The following is a 23,519-nucleotide window of genomic DNA, read 5'->3' as shown; positions in this document are numbered from 1 at the left end:
AGACAAATTATTGCTTTAGTCTGACTGAAATCAAACTATGCATGTAAATGTGTAAGAAAAAAAATGATAAAGATCTTGAGGAAGAAGTTTATTGCAGCGTAGCACTGACAAAGTACATGTAGCACCTTGGGATAATTGGAATGAACCCATAACATTCAAATCTCAAACCTTTTATTCCATGACAGTTTACCACCCCTAATGTAGCCTAAATTAAGTTGTTCCTGTTGTAACAGCTGTGGTCTGTATGTTAATAAAGTTGAGATACTCCACTGTCTGAGATGGTTCTCAGGGTCCCTCACCTGCTCCAATTCTACAATTGATGACCATTTGCTCACGATGTGATCCACTCAAATGGTGCAGAAACAACAAAACTGTTGACTTTTTGTCCTATATAATAATTAAGCCATTTTGGGGAATGAACAAGATCAACCACCTTTCTTGGGAGTGGAATCTGGGTCTGGACAGACTATAATTTCTTACAGTGCATTTTGTAGTTTTAAGTCTGCATTAAACTGAATTTGCGATAGTTTTTTCTTACCTATAGTGACTTATATCCAAGTGAAATGGCTTCTCGAATAAGAGAACATGTAGGGCGGGATTTAATTTTTTCCATGGGGAATTGACTGGATAGTTGTTGTTTACTATTGCTGTGATGTCATGTGAGTGACAGGATGTCCTGCACTCGCGCCAGTAAACAAATCATCAAAGAACAGAAGAGATGTCACTGCAAGAGGGAGGGAATATTATTTTGATTAAAGATTAAGATGGCACATGAATTTTTAAGAAATAATAATGTGCACAGATATATTTGTTCAGTGTCTCATGTGTGACATCATTCTAAAAAGAAGTTCAACTTAGACCTTGTTTTTTTCCATCGCACTGAGCACAAAAAAACACCCCATATAATTCACTTTTTGTGCCTTTAAGTAGACACAAACATGACTATTGATATGGGGTCAATCTCTTATTGGCAGATGGGTGTGCAGTGTCTAATTTTTTACTTGGTCCAGGTCCTGATGGGATGGGTGTGGAGCTACTAAATGTAATCGTTCCAAAAAGAAACGAGACACTCTTGAATTATCAGCAGGCAGTGTTATTGCATCATAATGTACAGTTGAAAATCACTATGAAAATATGCAACCTGTGGCAATACACCAAAGACTAGTATTGTAGAGTGGCATTACTTTCTTTACTTGATAAAACCTCAACCTAATAGACAATGTGCAAAACAAGAGTTAAGAGAATTATTGCTCTGGTTATGTTAGTACCCATCTCTTCATTAAAGAGTTGATGTATAATTTAGCCTTTTGTTGTGTTCTATGCACACTCTATGGTGTCTGACTACTGTACATGTGCTAAATAAATTTAATTCATGTAAAATGTGTAACGGCTGGGAAAGGCACAGTTCCTTGCCTTGCCACAAATGTCTCTTTGCCTATAAAACATTGCACAGCAAATCCATCATAATGAGCAGGAGGTATGGTTAGAACTGTAGAAAATTAGGAGTTATATTCAAGAAAGCGGTCCATAGCAGATCAACGTCCATTGCTCAAGAAGGTTTCTGGACAACTAGTCAAGCCAATCCTCTTCTCATATTCAGCACGTGTCCAACTGCTGCTCACCAATGAACGTTCATTACCCAACCGCATAAAGATCAGTTCCAATCCTCAGAAAAAAAAAAAGTTTGCATTGCAAAAGACCATTCAATTTGCTGTCTCTGTCTTCCACTGTATAGCAGAGGCGTGCTGGACAGGTCCTGCCATGTCCCCCAGTCCAAATGCAGGTTGATCAGTGAACTTCTCCGTTGCATGACTTGGAACTGTGCATATAGAAAACTGTCTCCATTGGGTGAGAGGGGATGGACTGTTTATAAACAGGATTAGATGCCTAGGAGGAAGACAAGAAGAGTAAATGGGTCAGATGGGTTCATTGAAATGCACATGGTTAGAAGGGCAGAGCGAACAGAGCCTTTGAACCATAGCCTTGGAATGATCATCATGACTGATCTGCATTCCCAGCTGACTGATGTTTTCCAAAAGGCCTCATGCTTTCAATCAAAGCCTAGTTGTTTTTTGTGATTGCATGGATTTGCCTGTTCAAGCTATTTACGTTTTGGGTAACTTACAAACAGTGCTATATGAATGCATTAGTCTGCAGCAATATAAACTCCAGTCAGTAGATCAAACTAAATCAAACTTAGTGCAGTAGACCGAGTTCTCACCATCTCGTAACGCGCCCGTGAACGTGCACTTTGGAAGCGTGCAAACTCGCGGCGGTCGTGGACGGTTATGACAAGTTTCCAGAGGGCTAGCAGCACGATGCCCATCAACAAGATACTGCCAACAACTGCCAGAAGCACAGTCATGGCATTTGGGGCAACGGCACATTCTGTAAACACACAAAATACACAAATGCATGGCTATAATGTATGATGTGAAGTTTAGCTGAAACCCTCCCCATTTGAAACAGTGTTTGGATCAGAAATAGCAACAAAAAAAATAAAAAAAATATTATTTTGACCAAATTCTTTTCTTATACTTCCTGTTTAACATGATTCAGAATGCAGTTTATTACAGAGGTAGTGCTAAATACCGACCTGGCTCTTTAAGAGCGGTGAGGACCGATTGGCCGCTGGCATGTTCGGAATAAGTGAACTTCATCACACAGTCGTTCTCGGTCTTATACACGCATTGAACGGTGTTGGGAGCATCCGTTTCTGAAATGGAGAGAGGAGTTGGGTTCAGTAAAACAGCTGTCCAAACTGTGCCTGAGGAAACAAACCGATAAAGCAGTACATGTCGAGACAATAGCATAATCTTGACATGCTGAAATAATTTTTGGACCAGACCTTGCATTCCTCAACAAGGACCCAGATTAAATGTTTAAATGTTATCATAATTAAAATCCACTACAAAAAAAATAAAAAACAGGAAGTCTCTCCCTTCCTTAAAGTCATTTAACTACAGAGCCTGTCTCTAAAAGAGCTGGAAGTTTCCGGTATGCACATGTGGAGTCCATTAAGGAAGTCAGCTGACTCAAACGACAGAGAAATGTTGTGAAACATCACATCTAGAATGCCTTCTTTTACAATTAGGGGTGACATGGAAAGGCCTTAAAGAGTTCACAAGCATCCTGAATTTTTCACTGCAATATCTCAGAGAATGAGTCCAGCATCATATTGCTCAACAGTAAACATTCATTCATGCATTCCTCGAACCATGTAAAAATGCCTCCTGTAATAAAACCTGTTATAAAAACCCTGGAGAAGTTCTCATAAACTTTATTAATAGCTTTCGAACTCTAATAAAACATTCATAATTATAAATAAATAGAACAAAAAACATAATATAAAAATCTAAATAAAATAAAAAGATCCACATATGACAAAGCTAAACATTTTATTCATTTTCCAAAGTGCTGTTCTTTAGTAGTTTGTGCATTTTACATATTAGTGGTTTGAATTAATGGCAGGGTTGCGAGGAAGAGCAGTAAACACAGGCTTTCTCAGTGGGACACAGAACAGTGAGTGTTGCACAGACGTCCAGACTCACATTCTCCAGATAATAACATAAACAGAGCTGGCCATGATACACCACAAACCATGATCACCCTGCTGCGAGTAACACATTCATGACCTGGAAGCACAAACTGTGGTGCTCGACCAACAGTGTGTCCTGATGAGAGGGAAAACAGACAGATCTGTGAACTGAGCTCCTTCATGATTTCAGCTGGATTCAAGTTCTCTCTCTGATTGAGGTTAAGGAAAATGTAAGTTAAGTAACCAGTGTGTTGATGACATTGGCTGGCAGTTAGTGTGCATGTTGATAGAATTTTCCGATCTCATTATCCAAGCTACCCCCTTTGATTATCCCACGTAAAAAATGGTGAAGACTAAAAAATAAAATAAACAACATAACTTATAAGCTATCAGTTGTCATGTTTTTTTTTGTTTCACAGTAAAAGTAAATGAACCCTTATGCTCAAAAGTGTTTCATCTTTGAATAAGATGCCATATTAAACCACTGAAGATGGGGTAGGCAATTGCGGAGCGGCGAAGCATGAGACCCTCCCTTCACAGCGCTCTCCAAAGCCACGCCTCCTTCAGAACATACAAACGCACACGTATCATTGCATTCGGACCGAATGCAATGATTGGATGAAAATTGTTTTGGTTCGGAGACTTCCACAGAAGATATATGTAAATATTTTAATATTTAGACCACTTTTATTATTGATTGCTATCAGGATGTGAAGAGTTTCAACCAGTATAACAAAAATGATTGTGGTTTGTGAAATCCTGCTAAGACATTTTATTTACTTACCTGCTTGCTTTATTATACCAGGGGTATGAAAATGACAAACATTAAAATTCCTTCCTCACATGCACAAGCTTTAAATAACATGGCACTGATGAGTGGAAAATAAAGAAATAATTAAAAAAATATGTTGTTATTTAGCTTAAACAATCCACATATGCATTGTCTTCAGTCAGTTTTTCTCAGAAGAAAACATCTGTGCAGGGTGGAGAGATACAATGATAGAGAAGCCGCCCCAAAACACTAGCCGAACCCTCAAACATAATTCAATGTCAAGTGTTTCTGAGTGTGCACTCACTGAGGGTTTCGACGGTCATGATCTCATCCTTGCACATGCGCTGACAGGTCTGGTTGTCGGCCAGTCTCCCCGTGTTAAAAAGATGACACTCGATGCATTCCCTGAGGAGAAACATTTAGAAAGATCATTCAAACCATAACTAACACAAAACTAAAAAGTTTGACAGGCTTGAGTCTAAACAAAAGTCAATGATGAAGGAAAGACATCTCAGACCCTGTCAGTCAGCTTTGATCAATCTAATAGAGAACATCTGATGTGGCATGCTTCCTAATGCCACAGAATTTAAAAACATTAAAACACACTGTTCTGACAGTATAATCACAATATTTAAACATAAACATGTTAACATGGGACTAGTGAAAAAAATATGTTTGAAGTAAGAACTTGTGATTTATGAAGGACAAAGTGGGTCATAAGTGCTTTTCAATGTAACTTGTTAATAGTACAGATTCATTTTGATATATATCAGAACCATCATGCTTATACCCGTGTTTGAAAGAACCTAGCAAATCTTGGTGTTACATACATTTGAAAGTTTGGAGTCTGTAAAATGTACAGAAAATACAGTAAAAACAGTAATATTGTGAAATACTATAACAATTTTAAAAAACTGTTTTCTATTTTAATACATTTAAAACGTAATGTGATACTCTAATGGCAAAGGTGAAATTCCAGATTTGGTGATCAAGAAGCATTTATTATAGTCAATGCTGAAATTATTTTTGTGGAAACTGGTAGCCTAAATCTTTTCAGGATTCTTTAATGAATAGAAAGCTCATAAGAACAGCAGTTATGTTATAATCTTTTTTAACATTATATCTTTGTCACCTTTGACCAATTTAATGCATCCTTACTGAATAAAAGTATTACATTTCTTTAAAAAAATATGATAACTGACCCCAAGCTTTTGACTGATAGTGTAAATATTATCAAAGTACTGCAATCCTTCACTGGAATGCGACTAGTATGTATCAAATTACATTTTAGAAACAGAAAGGGACCAATTTAAAGAAACAGAAGGATGAAACAGACAGTATGCTATTGGTTGCAATATGCAGTAAAATAAATTTTTGAACAATGACGTATAAACTTTTAAAGAAAGCATTATATTAGAATCATTAGAAACTGAAAATACCTATAAATTAGCTTTAAGTTAGTTTGAGCATCCTCAGTCACATACCTCTTTGTTCCACAGGCATCTGGACAGGTGGGACATTTTTCGCACGTGTCCCCAAACGCCCCTGGCTCAGCGCACTGGCACCGCCCACACACACAGCTGCCCCGCCCACTACAGATCTTCCCGTCGTCTGACACACAGGAAGCCGTCTCTGTAGAGCAATTACAGTTGTCTCCAATATAACCAGCATGGCATTTACACTCACCGCAGTGGCATTCCCCGTGACCTGGAAAACAGGGAAACATAGGCTCAGAATAAACTTTATATAATTTGTGACATTCAGTCAAAAAGCTGCTATGTGCAAAACTCCTGCACTAACAAATGTGTTTAACTCACTGGCGTGGACATGAGGTCTAAACACAAAGACCTCTCAGAATCGTATAATACCGTATACACAAATATACACATTGAGAGTTTGCATAGAACCATCATTTACTGACATTAATGGAAACACAAGCGTTCCACATTTCTCTGTCATGGCACAAAGATGACCGCTGTCTACTTCTCCCACATTCTCTGAAGTCTCTTTGTCCACGGCCGAGCACATTCCAGTGCACTGATTACATGCAGATCTCCTCATTCCAACTCCGAGGATTCTTGGCGTGTGTCTCCATCACTGAGCGTGAGCAAAACTCTTGTGTGTTGAAGCAAATGTGCCAATGTGCTAAACTAGTCGCTGTGTGAATGACCCGACTGAAAGTTTATATTATGATATAGTAGAGTGCGAAAACGTGAAGGGTCTTACTGTGAAAAGATGTAAAAACAAGACAAGCTTTCATGGCAAAACAGCTGTGAACAGATTGAAAGCAGTGGCGAACACTTGGTGTGGCATCAGCTGCAGCAATGATTGCACGAGAACAGGAAAACGCTGGAAAAATTTAGCACACATACTCCATAGTTGCAGTTTTGTGCTTGTGCAGTCCAAAGAGGTCTCCACATTGTGCTGGGCATATTAACTTGCAGGAAAGATGAGAAGATCTGCATTGAAAGTCATTGTTTACCCATAAATGAAAGTTCTGCCACTATTTACTTATACTCATGTTGTTGCATTAATTGATTTTTTTTTCTGTAGAAAGTAGACATTTTCTGTAGAACGAGGACCTTCATGCAGTTCACAGTGACCAGAGGGTGTCAAGCAAACACATCATAAAATTAGTGAAATACGTAATATTCTCTACTGTCGAATGGCAAGAGCTGCTTCACAGCTCTGCATAATATTTGTTTTCCAAGAAAACTGAACAGCATATGGTTTGGAATAATATGGGTTTCAAAAGTTTGGGGTCAAAATGTTTAAGATATTAATTGTCTTCTTTTGAATGGTTTTCAACATTGATAAGAAATGTTTTTTTGAGCACCAAATCAACATATTAGAATGATTTCTGAAGGATCATGTGACACTGAAGAAAAATTTAGCTTAATTACATTTTAAAACATTAAAATGATTTTATTATTATTTTATTTAAAATGACTTGAATAATTATTTTGTAATTAAAATTCACAACCGTACCGTTTTACTGTATTTTTGATCAAATAAATGCAGCCTTGATGAGCTTAGACTCATTTCATTTTTTTATTATTCTTTTTTAAATTTAACGACCTCAAACTTCTAAACGGTTGTCTAAATATGGGGAAAGTTTTGGGTGAAGTATCCCTTTAAAAGATACAGCACATCCTCACACCTGCTCCTGATAAGAAACATGAACTACCGTGGGAGATGCTGTCTGAAACTAATCTCGTGAGAAAAGTATGAAGTTACATGACACTCTTAGGAATGATCAGATTTGACTCTACATATGTGAAAAACATATGTATAGTGAGGGATGATGTGTTTGATACACACACACACAAAAAAACGGACCATCGAGGTCATGCTGGTCAGCTCCCACACAATAAATGTTTCATTGCGGTGCCACAGCAGAACTAAAATAATCCAGGAATGTGCAACCACTGAATTCTTCTGACAAACACAAAGTGTTCTTGAGAGATACAATACACCTTATTAAACTTAAGCGGTTCGCCATTTATTTTTTATAGAACAAAAAACGTCCATTAAAATCCGTCTTTCTAACAAAGACCTTTAATAAAGTAATAGTCCAAGTCTGTTAGGGTTATGGGAGTAATATAAGGAAGAAAAGAAAGTCCTGATAGTTAAATGTCATATTCCACACCTTGGGGTGTATTCTGTTTGAGACAGTAAGCACAGAGTACGCCTTTACTGAATGAATGACCCTCTGAACGAATCTGGCATGAACAAAGACGTGTTGTGGCATGTTCTCCACACCTGCTTTCTAAAGGTGTGTGTGACAGTAGTTACACTCGAAAATAACAGCATTCACAGGCTTCCCTTTTTTGCCACAGACATTCAGAACTAAGAGTCTTCATATTTTACGCACTGAGCTAGAATATCAAGTCATAATCTTAACACAAATAATATATATTAACTAACATGAACTAACAATGAGCAATAAATTTGTTACTATATTAGTTCATCTTTGTTAATGTTAGTTAATAAAAATATAGCTGTTCATTGTTTGTTCATGTTAGTTTACAGTAATGTTAACAAATACAACCTTTGATTTTAATAATGTATTAGTAAATGTTGAAATGAATATTAACTAAGATTAATAAATGCTGTGGAAGTATTGTTCATTTTTAGTTAATGTTAACTAAGGTAGTTAACTAATGTTAACTAATGAACCTTATTGTAAAGTGTTAGCAATATAACAAATGCCAGAGAATCGATGCAGACCTGCTCTCCCAGCATTCCCGAGTCTTTTATTTAGGTCACTGAATAAATGTGCTGTTGCCATGCCAGAAAGGCAGATCCATGTTTGAAAGCCTCAGGGAATGAACCTCAGCCCATTTCTACCACATCCACAGTTAAACTCGACAAATTCACACATGAGTGAGTCCAAAGCCACGCAAGCACTGAAATATGTCAATTACCGTTGACCTCAAGTATCAGGTTTATTTAAGGGTGCAAAGTTTCACAGTCAACAAAGAGTCTGTGCTTGTAAAATCCAGTGTTTGAATAGTGTACACTTGAGCTCTATTGCTGTGAAGTCTTTGTGAAGGGCACAGCCATCCTTGTGCGATGAAAATGTCATTTTTCCTGCCTTTAAATTACTAAAACATGAAATAGATTTGAGATTAACTTGACAGGCATTTTTGAAAGAAAATGTGTAGGCTTGTAATCATCATTAATTTTAATGAATAAGCCATGATAGCATGCTCATACACCAAACCGAAGTGGAAAGGAAAAGCAAACAAAATGTAGAAAAAAACCCAACACTGAGCCCAATGCAAAATACTTTCAAAGGCTGGAAGTGACCAGTCTAAATATTTCCTGTCTGCATGCTTGAGTGTATGCTTGTTATAGTTTCTTGTACAAACATCATTTTACCAGTGTTATCATCATTAACTAGAAGTATAAAAAATGAATAAAAATGAAGCTGGAAAACGGATTTTTGTCATTCTCCATTTCTAAAATTAAAGCATTTGTAACATTTAAATGTAGGACCTCTTCTTTTCAGCAACATATTTTTTTTTGCTTCTTTAAAAGAATAACTTAAACATTTAAATCCGTTCAGTATCAGATATGTTATTTAAACAAGCTACATTCTGGACCGGCAGAAACCATTTGTCATCACTGTATTGCTATTGGTCGACTGATATGCTGACCCTGACCTGTCCTTCCTGTGATAAAGACCCCTTTAGCCTCTGTAGTCCCACAGGAAGTGTACATCCAGCTGCTGAAGCAACATTCCTCTTTATATTGTAACAGTTTAGCTGCACGCTTCATTTCACTCTACTTAATTTAAAATTAGATTCTTGAGCTATTCTAGTGTATCATCACACTCCTCTCAGTTTAAAGAGGAGAGTCAATGAACTTAATGAACTGTGTTTGCCAACAGCAGAGGGAGATTATATAGAGTTATATAGAGAAGACTATGAAAGTTTGATGTCAATATGAGAATGTGGTCAGTAAAAAAACTACTACATTTTGCAGACGCTTTTGTCCAAAGCGACCTACTACTACTACTACACCTACTACTACACCTACTACTACTTTTTGCAGACGCTTTTGTCCAAAGCGACCTACTACTACACCTACTACTACTTTTTGCAGACGCTTTTGTCCACAGCGACCTACTACTACACCTACACCTACTACTACACCTACTACTACACCTACTACTACACCTACTACTACACCTACTACTACGTTTTGCAGACGCTTTTGTCCAAAGCGACCTACTACTACACCAACTACTACACCTACTACTACTACTACTACACCTACTACTACTACTACTACTACTACTACACCTACTACTACTACTTCTTGCAGACGCTTTTGTCCAAAGCGACCTACTACTACACTACTACTACTTTTTGCAGACGCTTTTGTCCAAAGCGACCTACTACTACTACTACTACTACTACTACTACTACTTGCAGACGCTTTTGTCCAAAGCGACCTACTACTACACTACTACTACTTTTTGCAGACGCTTTTGTCCAAAGCGACCTACTACTACTACTACTACTACTACTACTACTACTACTACTACTACTACTACTAGACGCTTTTGTCCAAAGCGACCTACTACTACACTACTACTACTTTTTGCAGACGCTTTTGTCCAAAGCGACCTACTACTACTACTACTTTTTGCAGACGCTTTTGTCCAAAGCGACCTACTACTACACGTACTACTACTACACCTACTACTACTACACCTACTACTACTACACCTACTACTACTACACCTACTACTACTACTACTACTACTACTACCAGACGCTTTTGTCCAAAGCGACCTACTACTACACTACTACTACTTTTTGCAGACGCTTTTGTCCAAAGCGACCTACTACTACACTACTACTACTTTTTGCAGACGCTTTTGTCCAAAGCGACCTACTACTACTACTACTTTTTGCAGACGCTTTTGTCCAAAGCGACCTCCTACTACTACTACACTACTACTACTTTTTGCAGACGCTTTTGTCCAAAGCGACCTACTACTACACCTACTACTACTACACCTACTACTACTACACCTACTACTACTACACCTACTACTACTACCAGACGCTTTTGTCCAAAGCGACCTACTACTACACTACTACTACTTTTTGCAGACGCTTTTGTCCAAAGCGACCTACTACTACTACTACTACTACTACTACTACTACTACTACTACACGCTTTTGTCCAAAGCGACCTACTACTACACTACTACTACTTTTTGCAGACGCTTTTGTCCAAAGCGACCTACTACTACTACTACTTTTTGCAGACGCTTTTGTCCAAAGCGACCTCCTACTACTACTACACTACTACTACTTTTTGCAGACGCTTTTGTCCAAAGCGACCTACTACTACACCTACTACTACTACACCTACTACTACTACACCTACTACTACTACACCTACTACTACTACTACTACTACTACCAGACGCTTTTGTCCAAAGCGACCTACTACTACACTACTACTACTTTTTGCAGACGCTTTTGTCCAAAGCGACCTACTACTACTACTACTTTTTGCAGACGCTTTTGTCCAAAGCGACCTCCTACTACTACTACACCTACTACTTTTTGCAGACGCTTTTGTCCAAAGCGACCTACTACTACTACTACTTTTTGCAGACACTTTTGTCCAAAGCGACCTACTACTACTTTTTGCAGACACTTTTGTCCAAAGCGACCTCCTACTACTACTACTACACCTACTACTACTTTTTGCAGACGCTTTTGTCCAAAGCGACCTACTACTACTACTTTTTGCAGACGCTTTTGTCCAAAGCGACCTCCTACTACTACTACTACACCTACTACTACTACTTTTTGCAGACGCTTTTGTCCAAAGCGACCTCCTACTACTACTACACCTACTACTACTTTTTGCAGACGCTTTTGTCCAAAGCGACCTCCTACTCCTACTCCTACTCGCTAATCTTCCAGTCTAGGCTGCAGTCATTAAGTACATTAAGAACAATTTAATGTAATTTAATAAATTGAATGCATTGTAGCAGGGCCAGTGACTTAAGAAAATGCAGAGGAGTTCCTCTACTAACCAATAGTACTATACTAATGGCATAACTACAACTACTACCACAACTAAAATGGTTTTCAACAAACTTGTATAAATCAAGTGTGAAGTACAGCATGTAAAGATTTAAGTTACCAAAACATACAATTCAACCACAAAACCTAATGCTACGCTTCTTTTTTGTGAGCATAATGTAGTTAGCGGGAGTGAAAGAACTTGCCGTCTGACTTCAGATCAGAGTTATAAAAATATGGTTTTATATGGTCATGCTTTGTGGCTTGTCTTTCTTTCTTGTGGTGGCAACTTAAAATAGATCGTCCTTTGGATCTGGAAAAAACACTCCGAAAGCCCTGTAATCACTGGGGTGCAGTGAGAGCACAGGGTGTGCAACCTATGCCACGTTCCAGTTCCACCCAGCAGAACACACTTCTGCTCCAGGGGCATCTCACTTCCCCGTCTGGAGCTGCGAGAGTGAACCGTTTTCAGAAATGCTGATCAAACAACAAGCAGGCTACTCAACGACTTAGGAAAACGTGTCACCACAGACTCAGTGGTCATTCTTCCTTCCCTACGAAAGAAGAAACAAACAAGTGCTGTTGAAACGGAAGAAATCATTTCATGATGTGAGTAACTCAACTCCATATTTTCAGTGGAAAGTTCAAGACAAAATAATTTAAGGAAAAGCTTTCAAAAACTGGTCAATATAGAGCCAAAAGGAGCTGTTGTAAATGACAAAGGGTAAAAACAAAGAATTTAAAAACAAAATTATACTTATACTGACCCAAGTTTTGTGATGTAGTGTTTAAAGACTTCCATGACCTCTCTGAGGAGTTCGAGTATATGTGTGACATTGACCACAGAGACACAACATTATACATCTGGAGACAACACAAGCATGCCATGGTCTTTAATAGGAGTCATCCGGTTTTTACAGGCCTCTGATCAAGCACTGATCTAATAAAGTGTGTTAAACCCTTAAACACAACACTGTTTCCAACAGTTGTTTCATGTACCAATTAACCAGTTTTCCTCTAGGTCATTACTCGATCTCATTTTCTAGCGCATTACTATGGCAAAAAATGCACACTACCATTCAAATGATTTTAAAATCTCTTATACTCAAGCACTGATTTGAAATAGAAATCCTCAGTAACATTATAAAAGTCTTTACTGTCACCTTTGACCAATTTAATGCATCCTTGCTGAATAAAAGTATTAATTTTATTTCACAACTTAAATGACAGTATAGGAGTCAGTACTAAGGATCAGAAACATCAGAACTGGTTTCAGTGTGAACAAAGCCACAGATTCTTCTTGTGTGTGAATAATGGGCATATATGGAACCTGCCAAAACCAAAATAACTGCCTCTTGCTAATGTTTTTCAATTATTTCCATGCCTTATTTCTGCATGTGCTGTTTCTTTTGTCAACCGCACACAAAATCCATGTTAATCTGTCTGACTTTACTTGTTTAGCTAACAAAAAATAAAACTCATCTGTCTATAAAGAAAGATGTGCAATGTAAGTATGTAGGCCAAGACACGGCAAGCTGCCTCTTGTAGTTGTGCCTCTCGAGTGGTGACAAAGTCTTGGCAGGAAAAACAGAAGGTCTATAGATGCCTAACATGTGGTGTCTGTTCTCTTTACAAGATTCCTTAGTAACCAGGAAACCTCATTGTATTCCAAAGAGAATAAAATAAGTTAAAAATAATCGGGAAATAACTCTCACATGTTTCTCCACTTAATGAGCAAATCTGAACTCTGGTGCAGAGCAGAGAAATTATATTTAAGATAATTAGCGCAGTCAGAAGTTTTGTCTCATGTGACTGGAGGGTAACATCTCATGCTTCAGTGACAATAACAATTACAGAGCAGGCATACAGGATAAATACAGTTTTCTTCTGCTACACAGTCTTCTGACGCCTTTTAAATAAACAGGTAGGCTGGGGACAACAATGCACAAAGTAATGTATAAAGCTTTTAAAAACATGAACGGATCACTATAATTCGGGCCTGCGGTACATATGTTTTCTACTCAGGAACAAGCTAATGTTTCTGTGCATGCTTCACTGCTGGTTTGGTATGGTGTAAGGTTTTACAGTAAATACTGTTAAATGAACTACATGTTTCTGCTGATGTAAAGCACAAGCGTGGGAAGTACAAGGGCAATAAGCCAAAAAAAAAAAAACACCATGTCTAGAACTTAAAGTCTCTTAAAAAACATCTATAAACAGGTTTAAATGAGAAATGCATAACTGTTCTGTAGCTTGTCTAAATAAAAATACCAGACTAATCCCATGTATTTGAAACCAAAGATAGAAAGACAGTCCAGTGTTTCTAGTCACAAAGCCGACTATCTGCAGAGACAGTGTTTGTATCCACAAGGATAGGCAGACTTTGACTCATCACGAATCTTACCCATGCCCTTGCATTCCAAAATTGGACTGGATATCTTTCCAGAGGAGGTTAAACGCATTTAAAACAGCGAAGCAATTTTCGTGCCAACAATTAATAAATACTTTAATGCCGTAAAATGCCTTAAATTGCTGTTAGGATGTCGGTAATATGTCAGGCTACTGTGTGTACTGGTCTATAACAACAGACTAGTCAACTTTTCCCAAATGGTACCTCACATGGAAAAATCATTATCCTGTTACAATTTGTTGCCCAGAGCAGGCCAATTAAAGGCGTAGTAATCCCATTGTAGCAATGTGGTCACTTAAAGTCAGATTTGAAAACCATCAAAAGACCAAGATGAATAAGTTTGGGTGTGTTTTACCAACGCTTGAGACAACACACAAAGTGACAGATGAGATTTATTTTTTAGCACTAACTGATTGCAGTGTACCGATGACACTGCAAGACTTCAATCTGCTCTGTTCTGACTGCAAACTAAAAACAAAAGCATGGACTATTATCACATTTGAAAGACTAAATCATACGAATATTTATGTACTGACAAATATTGTGCATTCACTCACTGTATTTCATACACACTTCAAATCAGAATGTTATACATTTAAATCTGGGTCACTACTTTTTTATAATAATATAATATAATTAATATAGTATAATATAATTGATTCATTTTCACTGGTGGTCTCAGACTGTATGCATCTGACTGTCAGGTCAAAAACACATCTTCAGGGAATGTCAAAATACTTTCACCAAAAGCATCAGGTTAGTTTAACTCAAATATGAACCACCGCACAAATCATGCAGTGACATGCAGAAAACATCTTCATGAATAAATAAAACCTTCTGTTTGACAGCTCAAACTCCTATCTTTCCTATCCTTTTGTTTTTTTTAAACCAATTTTCATTCTTACATCCTACTTTCTAATAAAATACCAAGTAACTAAGATTTGGGGCGTGAATGCACATGCAACATCCATTCATAAGGCGTGATATTTCAAAGGACGAATAACTGAAAACAAACTATAACTAGTAGCTTTTGAAATTCTATTCTTTTGAAATGTTTTGTGTAAAGGCTTGGCATTTAAAGTATGGCAGAAGCAAAGCAGGACCCATGGGAGATGCTTTATTTGTTTAGCATGCTAATCCAGGTCCTCGAGGCTTCTAGAATCTAGACGATCCAGTTTCCATCCGGACTGGGTTTGTTCAACTGAGCTTTTCATTTTGCTAGTGCATTTGGGGATGGTTTTCAGAGAGTAAGTACATCTGAGGGATTGAGTCAAAGTCCAACAAATTCCATTGTTTGGTAAACTACAAGTAGAGGAGTCTATTGAGTTCAACAGAGGGGATCTAAATACATCACTTTCATCAAACAAAAATGTGCATTTCCATTAATAATATTACCCATGAAAGATACTTCAAACTCAAGGACGCTCATCCCCATAGAAATGGAAATGCATCTTGCTGCCACATCAAAAACATGAATTTCACAAAGGAGTTCTGCTAGCAAATGTGCTCTCATCGCAGTCAATGGACTACAAAGTGAGCATTGACCTCTATTCCAAAGTCCAATTTTGCTTATGGTTCTTGCAGCTCTATTGTTCAACACGTGACCACATTGCTCTGATAAAGTGTCCCACAGGACACAACATGACAAAACAGATAAGCGTTTATATCCAAACATGTGAACCAAAGAATGCCCGATTTTCCTGCATTTATGATGACAGTAATGCAGTGAAGCTCTTGTCTGTTTGTTTGCATCTAAGGTCAGTGTGTTGCCATGTGCTGATGTCATTTACTGAGTTAAGAGAGGATGCAGGGGTGTGGAAAAAGAAACTCAAACAGACGTCAATGTGCTGTGTACAGTTAGAAAGAGGAGTTGGCGGATAATGTTCTGTTCGCCAAAAGTTAAATGGAACCATGTTACGTCCAAATTACAGCATATGTTTGGTATTCAACATACAAGGTCTCATCTGCTCCATGCTAAAGCTAATACAAGTTAACATCTGAAAGTATCTTAAAAAACAGCTTCAAAAACAACTAGGTGTCTAACATATTTCTTGGATCAGGAAATGTTTTTGAGAAAAACAACATATGACCACAATAACAAACATCACTCCTGAGATGTTATTATAAGTTAGTGACAATTGTTTGAAAGCCCATGTATAATTGTATACTGCTTGAGGTCAAGTGCATGAGATTGAACAGATTCACATGTTTTTCTCGGGTTAAGACGATACATGTTTAATGAAACACTGTCTATACACACTGCAATTCAAAAGCTTTGGGTCGGTAAGACTTTAATGCTTTTGAAGTCTCTCATGCTCACCAAGGCTGCATTTTTCTTGATCAAAAATACAATAAAACAAATATAATTTATAATAACGGTTTTCTGTTTTGATATATTGTTGAGTCACGCCGCAACAGCTAGAAGCTCTCCAGACTGGACGTGACAAATCCAAAAATGCAAATCCATTTGTCCTTCGTATCAGAAGTAGCGGGAGCGCTTGGAGTACCACATCATAACTAGAATGGGGCATCAGTTTACTGTCGGGAATGTTGTGTCACGCAGCTCGCGCCACATTCATTGTAGACAGCATCACGGATTATAATGGGTTCTATTCGCTTTTGTGACGTTGCGTCGTGCCACCAGCGTCTGGTGTAGACATGGTGTAAGAAAGTGATACATCACAATTAATATCAATGCTCATATTAATTTAAAGTGCAAGCTAATTTAACATGGATCTACACGCTAAAAAAACGCAAGTTCATAGAAAAGCAAAGACACTTTAATTGTTAAGTAAACTCAAAAAAATCCTGAAACTGGTTGCCTCAAGTGAGTTCTCACCTTCTGATACCTTTAAAACAAACACACACATGCTCACATTTAAAATGATAATTGACTAAGTCTACACAACAATGCTGAAAATGTAAAGAAAAAAAAGGGCACATTTATATGTCTGGTGCATTTAGTTACTATTTCTGTCTCTCTGTGTAAATAAGAAATTTAAATCAGCAGCAGATGTAAAGAACAGCACTACAAAGCAAAGGTTTACTACGGGCTCAATAGTTTCATGCTCACACTTCTAAACACTCAAAGCTATTGTGCAGAGATTCAAAACATATGTACAATAATAAGTTTTAATATGGTAAACCCTTTGATTGACATGAGGCATGTGAACTTAAAAGTAAAAATAGGAAGAAAAAAAAACCTTGTGCACTTCTAGCAGCCATCACACTAAATTCGTTCAATCATAACAGTTCAGCAGATTCAAAAGTCTTTCATTATGACAGCAGAGCGCAAACTAATCATTCAAACGCAACAAAGGACACACAGATGTCTTATCAGCGCAGTGCTGTCTGTCTGTGGGAGCCCTTCAGGCTGCTATCAGCACGACAGCAAGGCCATGCTGATCCGCAATACACAAAAATGAATAGATTTAGAGCAAAATGTACATAAACTTTATATGAAATTCAGGTTTTCTATGTTATTACACAGCTCCATTTTTGATCACAACATTCTGCTGTGAAATATTTTATCTGGTGACCGTAAAACTATAATTGACCGGAAGTAGCTGTGTTATACGCATCACTTTTGCGTTGGTTGTCTTCACCCAGTGAAGGATTGTTTTTGCCATAATGACCAGCTGACTCTGCATTAGTCTTTCCATGGCTTCATATATCACATAAATAGGGAAAGCTGATTCAATATTACAGAACACGACATCATGATTCAATGATCCAGGGTGACTTCTGCATCTTCTTATGGCTTTATTTTCTGCAACTACTACTGTTTTAGGTAACAACAGGGCGCGGTAAGTGATATGCAATTAAGATAACAGCTGAGTAAACCATTTCAATAGCACTTCCATCAAAGAGTGTGGTTAAAGAAAAACAATACTTTGTTTACTCCAGGTGTATGAACAAAGGACTATGCTTAAGAGACCAATAATAAGAGTGCTTATGTTCATTTTAAAGTCATGTTTACATTTAAATGGACTTAAAAATATCTTTAAAGTAATCTTGAAAAGTAGCCGTTATTATATATAGATATAGATATAGATATATATAGATATATATTGAATGTGCATCTACAAAGGGTTACAAAACATCTTTACAAAAACAGTTTATTCTTGCCCAGCTGTAATAAGAAGCCGTCAGCCAATCACCCTTCAGGAGTCACAACATGCTCACCAAGCCCAGTGATCCAGTACTAATGTGGCACAGGAAGAAGCTCCTAACCACAGGTATCCTAAACACTCACTGACTGATTAATCTTTGAGTTTTAGATCAAAATAAATAAGTTAATTAAAAAAACGAGCTCTTTATACAAAGGAAGAAGAAAAAAAAAAAAAAAAAGGCTCACAAAAATAAAATGTGTTGGTGTCAACACCCTAATAACCTAACCACCCATCAATTTGGGTAATCCAAAACGACAACAACAACAGGACTTAAAAATAAAAAAGAATATTTACTAATTACAGTAATTTTCTTTTACACTACAAGTTACAATATTAATGTGTCTCAAATTTTTCAATTTAAATATTAAAAACTAGAGCTCTTATTTTGGTAAAAAAAAAAAAAAAAAAAACCCTGTAGTGACCCTTAATTCTGTTTAGTTAACAATGCTCATTACAAATCTAGTAAAATTCTGAAAACATTTTTGTCCACAAAAAAACAAAAAAAAAAAACAAAACAAATGTGACAAATTTATCCTGACACATTAGCAGTGACATGCAGATATGAAGTTCATGTGGAACAGCATTTACTGCAAAACTGAGGCATTCGGAGACACTGAAAACACTGGATCATGAGCTGCTCATGTGTTAATGAACACAGTGCTGCACTTCACCCAGAAACACGGAGTGCATCAGAATAAATCACAGCCTGTTGTGATGTGATAATCAGACTAAGCCATATCTCAAGTTCAAATTTATTTAGATGAATTGTGCAGCCCATATTTACTTTAATTTGACATTGTTTATGACTTAAAGGTAGGGTAGGTAGGAATTGTCTAAAAAACTTATTTTCCAAATTTGTTTAAACTTTATTTATATATCAATACATAATTAAAATGTAAGTACTCTGAAAAAAAAAAAAGTATAAAAATCGAGTGTCTGTAGACCTCTCACGACTGTTTTAAAGACAGCTCATTATTTCCATTCACTCCACCCCCTCCCTTCTGGGCTCCTTCCAAAGCCACGCCCCCAAAACTCATGAACGCGCGACTCCGACCGCTGAGCTGGAAGACGCATTATTTACCTGAGACGAGTGGAGAGGAAGGAGCACAGTCCAGTAGTGATATCATGTCAGAATCACATGTAATAAAAAAATCTAACTTTATCATTATGAATATAAACAAATAAGATGTATTTTAGTACTCACTATCAAGCTAGCATATTGATATTGGTAAAGTTTAAAATATATTTTGGTAACACTTTACAATAAGGTTCATTAGTTAACTACATTAGTTAACATTAACTAATAATGAACTGCACTTATACAGCATTTGTTCATCTTTGTTAATGTTAATTTCAACATTTACTAATACTTTATTAAAATCTTGTTAACATTAGTTAATGCACTGTGAACTAACATGAACAAACAATGAACAGCTTTATTTTTATTAACTAACATTAACAAAGATTAACAAAAACAGTAATAAATGTATTGCTCATTGTTAGTTCATGTTAGTTAATGCATTAACTAATGTTTAATAAAGGAACCTTATTGTAAAGTGTTACCTATATTTTTTTTTGATTCGCTAACGAGCTAGTTATATCTATACGGCAAAGCTAAAAACAGGTTGCATTGATACACGTTTTTCCATTACCATCAGTTACACTGTGATGAAGATGAATTTCGTGTAGGATTCATAACATATATGGTGTTCTGCATGTAAGAGTTTCCATGATGAAAGCATTGTTGACTCTGATGAGGACTACACTCCAGAGACAAGTACCGCATCGTCAGCTCAAGGACAGGTCCGGGGTCGAGGGCGAAGCAGAGGAGGTCGTGCAAGAGGCCGTGCAACTAGGGTCCGAGGATATTGACACGCGTTTTATTTCTTTGTTTATCCAAAGACTTTTTGTTCATTACCTTTTCTAGTACTGTCTTCCTTTTTTGCCTTGTTTGCCTTCGCTAACTGCATATGCCGGTAATGTGAATTTTGATTGCTCTTTCTCTGCCATTGTTTTGCTATTCCTAGGTTCCGTGCCTGTTGAATTCCTCAAATCAAACGGGTTCGCGCAAGTGGGCAGATCCTGTGGCAAAAGGGTGGTTGCCATGGTTGCGAGAGAGTGACAGTCGCCTAAGCCAATCCTTTGTTTCGTCCCGAATGGAAATAATGAGCTGTGTTTAATGCAGATTCTAGAGTCACTCGATTTTTATACTCTTTTTTTCAGAGTACTTACATTTTAATTATGTATTGATATATATAGAAAGTTTAAACAAATTTGGAAAAAAGTTTTTTATAAAATTCCTACCTACCCTACCTTTAATTATTAGATTTTTAACAACCACCCTGCAGTTCCCACCGTTTGAGAAACCCTACCCTGGAGGAGTATGTTCATCTTACTGGCCCGCCTGTTTGAGAAACCTGTCTCACTCTCCAGATAAACGCTAGCATGCTAAAACTCATTGATGCTAAAACTAATTTGATATTATATCTAAAAAGTCTCGCAAATCACACTCTGTAAAACAAGCTGCTCTCACCGGAGCATGGCCAAATCAAAACACCACAAAGTATGTTTATGGGCCATTTAACATGTGAACGAAACCTACAGAGAACTCTCATCAACGGTTGCCTTTTCCCACAACCATTATTAGCGAGTTTACAAGAATTGTCCCAGTTAATTCACCATGGCAAAGCGGTATGAGAGTGCATAATTACTCAGACTCATTCAGAACTCATTACAGCGGACGAGAAGAGTTTTCCATGGCTGAGATAGCAGGAATGGGACATATTCTCGATTCTACCAATGACATTATTGCTACAGAGGCTCAACAAATATCCATTTTGTGCTGGGCTGGCAGTTCCTGCTGACATAAGAAAAACATAGAGCCTCATTACTATAGACCAGCCATTGTGTGCATGGATAAACAAATGCAGCCTGCTACAAAGCTCTCACTGTGACATGGCAGAGATGCGTCGTGTGGAGAGAGAGACCGAGATGGGGCGCCAGCCAACTGCTCTCTGGCAAGAATTGATAAAAATAAAATAAAAATAGAAATAAAAAAAATGAACCAGGCATCCCATGGGCATAGAAATGATGCCAACTTTTAATAAAACGTAAATTCTAATTAAATTAGACAAAGGTTAGAATAAACTGGTATCACACTTGACTTTTTTTGTCCTGCTCACTTCTGAAATGATGGCTACACCCCCATGGCATCCTAAAGAGGCCCATGGGCAAGCCAAATGGGCAAATGCCTTGAGACAATGCTGAAAAACTAGGATATGGACATAACTTGTACTGAAAATTCAATGCACTTTGCAAGGTACAGGTTAAACTGTATTGTGGAACTAAGGTGCAAAGATTTATTTGAAAATACATTGTGACGACCAAAAAAGCGAAAATTCAATTCATCTTACCTGAACACAGCGTGCCCTTGTGTCGGGCACAGGAAAAGTCATCACACTCGCAGAAGGTGCCGTAGATTTTGCCAAACTCGGACTCGTAGCAAAGGCACTGGTTACAGCTGCATTCTCCGCGGCCGCTGCACACCTGCTTGCCCTCGGCCTCACGGCAGGCACTGAGGTGCTGGTAGTCGACCTCACCCTCCTGGCACTCGCAGCGGGCACCCAGGTAGCCGGGCTCACAACGGCACATGCCACAGCTGTAGGTGCCGGCGGAGTTGCAGCGGCTACTGTTGGGATCTGTGTGATACGTGCAGCTGCAATCACAGCGGTAGTCCACAGAGACCTTCAGGCGGTCTTTAAAACCAACAGGCCTGATGGTGAAACTCTTCTTGGTGCCTCTCGGAGGACATCCCCGAGCGTCTACAGTTATGTTGAAGGAAACCTGCAAGAAAACAGACAACTCATTTTCTTGCATTTAAGACAAAATACACCAAAAAAATGACAGGGATGACAATTTTGTAGGCCAACCTGGAAGTTAGCGTCACCCTGGTTCCCTTAACTTTTGGATTATTGCAGAAAATAAGCTCTGTGACCAACTAAAGTTTGATTCTTACATGTTTTGTTCATCAAGATAATCTACACAAATGAACAATGAATGTTGAGGCCTAAAGACAATGACCAGAAGTAAAAAGCTGAGGTTGAAATATAAACAAACTACACAATCACTATGCTTCTGACAACTCTTTCAATATTTATCTAAAATCAACAAGTTCGAGTTGAGTTTGAGTTAGAACAGCATGAGTATAAACACAACAAGGCTTTAGTGAGTGGATAAACAGCGAGTTGATGAGCATCTGTGTTTGGTGTGATGACATTTAAATAATGTCATGTCCCATTTAGCCACTTGTAAAATAATAATAAAAAATTCACAAGTGATTCATTTTATATGGTATAGTAAAATGAGAATTTTTTTGGAACTTGTGTTCACCACAGACTATTTTTTCAAGCACTAGACTAAAAACCCATTTAAAAAAAACAACATTTTGGGATGACTAAAGAAAAAGTTAAACTCAAAGGAAGGGGAGTTCTCTTTTTGGTGGCATGTATGACCTTATCGCTGAAGATAAGAGGGTTCAGTAACTGATGTAGATCATAGCTGTCAGATTAATGCTAGGCCATCAGACCAGAGAAAAGACAGACTCCACCCTGATGATGACCACACAGAGGAAAGAAGTCTAGAAGATGTGTCATCCAGACTAGCCAAGACTTGATCTACAATCAGTCAATTTCTGGTAAGATGGTGAGATGAAACTCATTTCTCAGTTTTAGTATTCCACTTGAGATGTGGTTTAAGTTTCATACAATTGCACTGGAATTATGCAACATGCAGTGCAAAAAAAAAAGCATTAAAAAAAAATATTTTCCCAGAAGTGAGAAAACTTCATGTGTGGATCCTCAGGAGCAGAGAACCCGACACCTTTAAAAACATGTAGTCTGGCTGGCCTTTGATTCAGAACCGCCCAGGGGAGAGGACAAGCCCAACATGCTGAGTCTGAACGCTTTGAAGTAGCATTTCAGATCAGTGAGCCCTCCAGACCCGAGAGCTCAAAGCTCAGAGCCGAACACTGGGCCACAGAGGGTCATACTGATGGAGGTAGACTAGAGGC

The 23,519-nt window shown here is 37.8% G+C and overlaps 1 protein-coding gene across 1 annotated transcript in view; it reads right to left on the bottom strand.

Moving 5' to 3' along the window:
* Nucleotides 1–73: 73 nt before the first annotated feature.
* Nucleotides 74–23,519, bottom strand: part of itgb5 (integrin, beta 5) — a 36,391-nt gene continuing 12,945 nt past the window's right edge. Inside the window, exons 10-15 of the mRNA XM_084123463.1 lie at nt 21,865–22,294; nt 5,795–6,017; nt 4,615–4,715; nt 2,597–2,716; nt 2,222–2,388; nt 74–1,887 (exon numbers count right to left, since the gene is read on the bottom strand). Coding sequence (XP_083979589.1) covers nt 1,789–1,887; nt 2,222–2,388; nt 2,597–2,716; nt 4,615–4,715; nt 5,795–6,017; nt 21,865–22,294 — 1,140 coding nt within the window. The 3' untranslated portion in view covers nt 74–1,788. The remainder of the gene's footprint in view (nt 1,888–2,221; nt 2,389–2,596; nt 2,717–4,614; nt 4,716–5,794; nt 6,018–21,864; nt 22,295–23,519) is intronic.

The sequence above is a fragment of the Abramis brama genome (assembly GCF_963993115.1).
Source record: "Abramis brama genome assembly, chromosome: 8".
NCBI lineage: Eukaryota > Metazoa > Chordata > Actinopteri > Cypriniformes > Leuciscidae > Abramis > Abramis brama.
The sequence above is the reverse complement of the archived record's forward strand: the minus strand, read 5'-3'. Positions and strand labels throughout refer to the sequence as shown.